Source organism: Lepidochelys kempii, chromosome 1, assembly GCF_965140285.1.
Source record: "Lepidochelys kempii isolate rLepKem1 chromosome 1, rLepKem1.hap1, whole genome shotgun sequence".
Classification (NCBI taxonomy): Eukaryota; Metazoa; Chordata; order Testudines; family Cheloniidae; genus Lepidochelys; species Lepidochelys kempii.
In genome coordinates, this window is record NC_136380.1 from 100,896,380 (window position 1) to 100,902,379 (window position 6,000).

Consider the following 6,000-nt stretch of genomic DNA (forward strand, 5'->3'; position numbering starts at 1 on the left):
ACTCTATCCCCTCCCTGGTGTGGCTCTCATTAGTCAAAATCTAAAATGAGTTCATGGTCCTGTATTAATTTCAGTGGAGCTCCAAGTGCATGCAGCAGCAACATTCACACACCGCCCACTACACAACGCAAGACCAGAGCCTTTACATGTGAGATCTTCTGGGAAGGGGCTACATCCTTTAATTTGTTGTGTTAACACTAAGTGTAACATGAGCTAAGTACCGATAAAAATGAAAAGTTACTCAAAAATCTGTTCTGACTCTGGGAGAATCACTGTTCAGACACTCTTGGTCAATCCTGTGCAGACCATAGTCTGGTAAATTCTCCAGTAGTACACAATAGGCAAATACAGCATGCTCTACATTGTTAGAAATCCATTCTCTGAACATGGACATAATCTGCTAGGCCTATGGAAAGGAGGAAAAGGAGAAAGGAACAATGCCAGCAGCTCTGGAAAGGCAACACAAGGCCCTGAAAACTAACCGTCTTTACCTATGGCGCTCTAACTGGAAGAGATCCCCCCCCCCCCCAAAAAAAAAGTCTAGGGGCCAAGACCTCTGTTTCAGTTCCCCCAAAGGGTAATAATGCCTCCCCCATGCTTGTAACCAGCTCTGAGTTCTAGGTATGGGGAAATGTGAGACCTGAGCACAGGATTGTTACATTGCACTTTGTGAAATGAAAAGTGAAGGGGGCTCAGTGTTGGTATCACTATTTGCCAGAGCCAGGGAAAGAATTATTGGTATGGTGCTATAATGAGTGAGAAATTCTCCAATCTCAAGCCTTGCTGAACGTAAACTAAGGCTCTTAGCTGCTGCAGCTCACTTTTGTGTGATGAGTGAGGACGGTCTGATCTCTTCTGTAAAAGGGGCCCAATTCCGTGCTGCTAGCTTGTCGTCTTGTACCAAGCTTCCGCTTCTGTGAGAGCTGGTAAGGGCTATTTTCCCATGTCAATCCATATTGTCTGTGCTAACTGGCAGCATGCCCTGAAATACACCTGTCCCACTATGTGGCTCTTTTCTGCTCTCTGCCTGTTTTTCAGATTGGGAGTTAAATACATACTCTCTTTCCCCCACAGTGTGATCAAGTGTGTTTTTTTTCCTCCTCCTTTTCACATTGAACTCCCTCTCGCCCGCCTCCCCCCCCCCCCCTTTAGCTTGGCTCTTTCTGAAGGCTATACAAGAAGAATCAGTTCCTTGTTTTACAGATGGATGTTAAAAAAAAAAAAACCAAGCAAAATAACCTATCATTTTAAAGGTTCTTTCATGAAGTTTGTATTTTCTGTTTTCCAGGGAACCTTTACTTTCCAGGGGAGTATGATAGACATGCCATTACTGAAGCAGGCACAGAACATTGTTACGCTTGCCACAGCCATCAGGAAAAAATGATCTATTAAATGAAGCTCTCACCATGTGGGCAGAGAAGCCGTTTTAAAGAACGACTATAGTAGTTCGGGAAAATGTAAATACATCAGAGTTAAGCAGAACTCCATTTACATTTCCGCAGATCTGACGTCATTTGTCTTGCCAGACTTGCTAATTGCCACGACTGTGTACGATCTCAATTAGTGCTCGCGCCCGTGCAGCCCAACGTGCTTGTCCTGCTGGATCCTGGAGTGAAGTCACCGTGCTGGGTGTGACATCACAGTAATGACTACAAGACAGGATTATGACTTCACTGGCGGACAGCAGCGACAGCTGGGCTGTGAGGAAAACAAGCTCTTCTAAAATAACAAAGGAAACAAAAATCAGGTCAAATGCTTCTGTTTTGCTGTGCCTTTCGCCGCCCCCATGGTATTTGCGGCAAAGTAGAAGTCTTCTTCCGAAGGGCAAACCCGTGCATAATTATTAAATAGTGGAAACTGTAGTTATGAAAATCATTTAATCCCTGTGTGGGCTCCCCCCCCCCGCTATAAATGTACAACAATCATTAAAAAGTGAATATAGCGTATTGCGAGACTCTTGATTTCTTTTTTTAAGTGTTTGCTATTCAGCCCATTTCCTCCTGGAGACGTAAAGACCGGGACGGGTTGGGCGGCAATAAACTTGTCGAGTTTTCGAAGACACAATGCGGCAGAACTTGTGCATATGGTCTCGAGTCAGATTTGCATCACATTAGAGATACTGCTGCAGGTCATATGGGCCGCGTGGTTAACGGGCTTAGCAAAGCTGTTTTGAAGAGGTTAACCCAGCTTGTAGTAAGGGTAAATAAACATAACAACCAGCCATTGTTCTCTATTCAGCATGTACTCTTATATCGACGGCGAAAGGGTATTGAAGCTGCAGAGGATCAACTTGTGGTTGCCAGAGGACTCCAATGAAGTTTGAAACACCAACAATCAGAGATTTTGTTTCTGTTCCTCATTAAATCATGAGCTTTTGTGTTCGGACTATGAACGACTGGTCTTTAAGAAATTACCAGAATGGGAAGTTTTAAACTATGCACCACCCTTTTCATGACCTACCCAGCAGCAACGCTGCTGCACTTAGACAAACACCGCGGGGAAGGCTGTTCTGTTTATTTAAATGTGTAAATAGAAAACAGTTGTTTTTAGTTTCATTTTTCATCGCCTCCATCGCCCGTTTACTGCTGGCGCGGGCGGGCACCGTTGCTTTTTCCTCCCCTACGCTCGGGCTTTTCCCTTCCCTCCGACAGCTTTTCCCCGCTTCGCGGTAAACATGTTTTTAAATGTGCTGCTTGGTGTTTAAGCAGCTGGCTCGGGCGGTGCAAGCGCGCCAGGGCAAAGCCCAGCCGGGGAGCGGCTCTGATCGCTTCAGCCCCCAGCCAGGGCGCGGGCGCGGGCGCCAGAGCCGCTGGCTGGAACGGGCCGGGCAGGAGCAGCCCCCGGGCCTCGGCCGCTCCGACGGAAATGCCAGAACCGGCCCGGTCCGCTCCCGGCCAGCGGGGCTGGGGCGCTGCAGCCCGGAAGCAGGAGCAGGCCCGGTGCAGCGCCCGGCTGGGGCACCAACCTGCCCCGCGCTGGGGACGCGCCGCTTAGAGGAACGCAGCCCAGCTGCTCCCGCCTGCGAGCCCTGCCGGCACCAGGGAGCCCAAAGCCCGCCCAGAGCCGGCTCAGCCCCCGGCCGCTGCGCTGCGATCCTTGGCCAGGGCCGGGGGGAGACATAACCCGCTGCCGCCAGAGCGCCTCGCCCGCTGCCCCGGGCCCTGAGCGCTGCGGGCCCGGCCCGGGAGCTGAGTCCTGGCCCGCCGGCGGAGCGCTGCTTACACCGGGGCCCCGCTCGCTCGTTCCCAGGCCAGCCGGGGAGCTCCGCGGTCTGCCCCGGGCCCGCCCCTGGCTCCAACTAAAACCCTCCTGGCGGCCGGGCCAGTTCTCCAGGGCTGGGCCATAACGGACTAAACCCGCCTGGTCACGCCGGAGGAAGAAGCCCCAGGGCCCGAGCCGGGCTGTGCTGGGGGTACCGGCGCTCCCCGACCCCCACCCCCGCGGGGCTGACTCGGGCCAGAGGAGCCCGGCGGAGACACGGGCAGTGGCTGGGAGGCTGCCCCGGTGCGCGCGGAAAGGGGCTGCAGGGACCGGGGCTGCTGTTCCCCAGGCAGCCGCCCCCGGGGACACAGGCAGGGAGGGATCGAGCCAGACCTGGTTAGGGAGGGAGGCGAGGAAACCACAGCGAGCTCCCTGCCCCTGGCACTAACAGAGCGAGTGGGGCAGGCTGGAGGGAAAGAGCCCTGCCCTGGGCAGAAACCTGCCAGGGACACACACCGCCCCTGGCTGGGAGGGTGACTGAGCCTGTCCCGGGGTTGGGAGAGCTTCGGGGAGCTGCTGAGGGTACAGGAGAAACTGCAGGACTCGAGGAGATGCTGCGAGAAAGCTGGAGCCGAGCCGGTCCTGGCTGCAGGGCAGCGGGAGCTGCCTGGGGTGACAGAGCCAGTCCAGAGGCTTGGGGAGCTGCGGGCGGCGAGCTGGCTGGGGATGGTAACGACTGTCTCGCGGATGGCAAAGATGCAGGGCCTGGCCGCTGGCTGGGAGGCGATAGAGCCCGGCCAGGGGAGCTGCAAGCCAGGGAGGGGGAGGGGGCGATAGAGCCCGGCCAGGGGAGCGGGAGCTGCAAGCCAGGGAGGGGAAGGGGGGATGGGGCGATAGAGCCCGGCCAGGGGAGCGGGAGCTGCAAGCCAGGGAGGGGAAGGGGGGAGGGGGCGATAGAGCCCGGCCAGGGGAGCGGGAGCTGCAAGCCAGGGAGGGGGAGGGGGGAGGGGGCGATAGAGCCCGGCCAGGGGAGCGGGAGCTGCAAGCCAGGGAGGGGGAGGGGGGAGGGGGCGATAGAGCCCGGCCAGGGGAGCGGGAGCTGCAAGCCAGGGAGGGGGAGGGGGCGATAGAGCCCGGCCAGGGGAGCGGGAGCTGCAAGCCAGGGAGGGGGAGGGGGGATGGGGCGATAGAGCCCGGCCAGGGGAGCGGGAGCTGCAAGCCAGGGAGGGGGAGGGGGGATGGGGCGATAGAGCCCGGCCAGGGGAGCGGGAGCTGCAAGCCAGGGAGGGGGAGGGGACTGGGGCGATAGAGCCCGGCCAGGGGAGCGGGAGCTGCAAGCCGGGGAGGGGGAGGGGGAGGGGGAGGGGGCGATAGAGCCCGGCCAGGGGAGCGGGAGCTGCAAGCCAGGGAGGGGGAGGGGCTGGGGCGATAGAGCCCGGCCAGGGGAGCGGGAGCTGCAAGCCAGGGAGGGGGAGGGGCTGGGGCGATAGAGCCCGGCCAGGGGAGCGGGAGCTGCAAGCCAGGGAGGGGGAGGGGCTGGGGCGATAGAGCCCGGCCAGGGGAGCGGGAGCTGCAAGCCAGGGCGGTGGCTGCTCCCTCTCCTGTCTCCCAGCCCCTGGCTCTGCCACTCGCCGCTCCACGCAGATTCGCCCTTTTCCGGCTAAATCCGCTAAACCCCCTAACCTGGTGCTCCCCGCCCCAGCGCCGGGAGCTGCCCGAGGCTGCCCGGCCGCTCCGCAATGGCTCCAGCCCCGGGGCGCCCAGGGCCGGCGGCGCTGCGCGGGGGCTGGGCAGAGCCGCAGGGGGCCCGGAGCCCGAGCAGAGCCCCGCCCGCCCCAGGCTCTAGCGCCCCCTGCGGGGAGGGGCGGCGCCGGGCAGGGAGGGCGGCGCTGGCTTGGGCTGAAGAGCTGGCGGGACTTCAGCCCCTACTTGGTGCGGGCTGATCTATTGCCGCGCCAGGCGCTGGAGGCTAATCTGATTAATTAAAGACTACCTGCTTCCAGTCCGCGGAGCAGCCCCCTTTGCCCGGCCCCCTCCGTTATTAATTCGTGGATGGCTATATTATGGGTAATACTATTAAAACATTATCCGAACTAATGAGAAACAATTACTTAGGAAATGAGCGGGGACAAGATTGAGCGGCGGACGTCGGCGGTTATCCCCGCAGATTGCTTCAATAAATCAGCCGGCGCAATGCGCGGCGGGCTGCAAAGCCCTGGCCCGGGGAAATGAACAAGAGCGAGTTTTTAGCTCTTTGCATAATTTTTTCATTAATCTCAATAGGAGCCGTGCGGCGCAGATTGTTTTATTCCCCTAACGCCTCGCCTGCGGGGGGGGGCTCAAACTAATGTCTTCATTGTTTTCCTGGAGGCTTCGTGACAGCCTGGGCCCGCCCCCGTCGGTTGCGGGGAGGCTCCTCTCAAGGCACCCGGGCACTGGGCGAGGCGGCTGGGAAGCCCGGCTGGCGCTGCCCTTCGGTGGGCTGGAGTGAGGCAGGTCGGGGCGCCTGGAAACGCCCCCTCCCGCCGCCCCCAAGCCCGGCCGATGCAGCGCGCTTCCAAGTGCCCCCCCCCGACTCCTTCGCAAAACCCATCGGCCCGGCCGCGGATGTTCAGCCCCCGACTACTTGCGCTGCGGCGGGTCGTTTTAGTCACTTCCTCTCATGCCACCTTTCCGGAGAAGTAACCTATGCAAATCTTTGCCTTTCTTTCTGCGGGGGGATGCAGCCTGGTTGCCGCTGAGGGTCTGCTGATTTTATTCCCTCCCCCAGGAAAATCCGGCTCCCACTTCGGTGTTTCA

At 58.8% G+C, this 6,000-nt stretch overlaps 1 protein-coding gene across 2 annotated transcripts in view; it reads left to right on the top strand.

The window, feature by feature from the left end:
* Nucleotides 1-1,946, top strand: part of CLYBL (citramalyl-CoA lyase) — a 231,064-nt gene extending 229,118 nt beyond the window's left edge. For both annotated transcript variants that reach the window (XM_078853426.1, XM_078853428.1), the window contains one exon: nt 1,289-1,946. In XM_078853426.1, the coding sequence (XP_078709552.1) occupies nt 1,289-1,384 (96 nt within the window). In that variant the 3' untranslated portion in view covers nt 1,385-1,946. The remainder of the gene's footprint in view (nt 1-1,288) is intronic.
* The last annotated feature ends 4,054 nt before the right edge of the window (nt 1,947-6,000 follow it).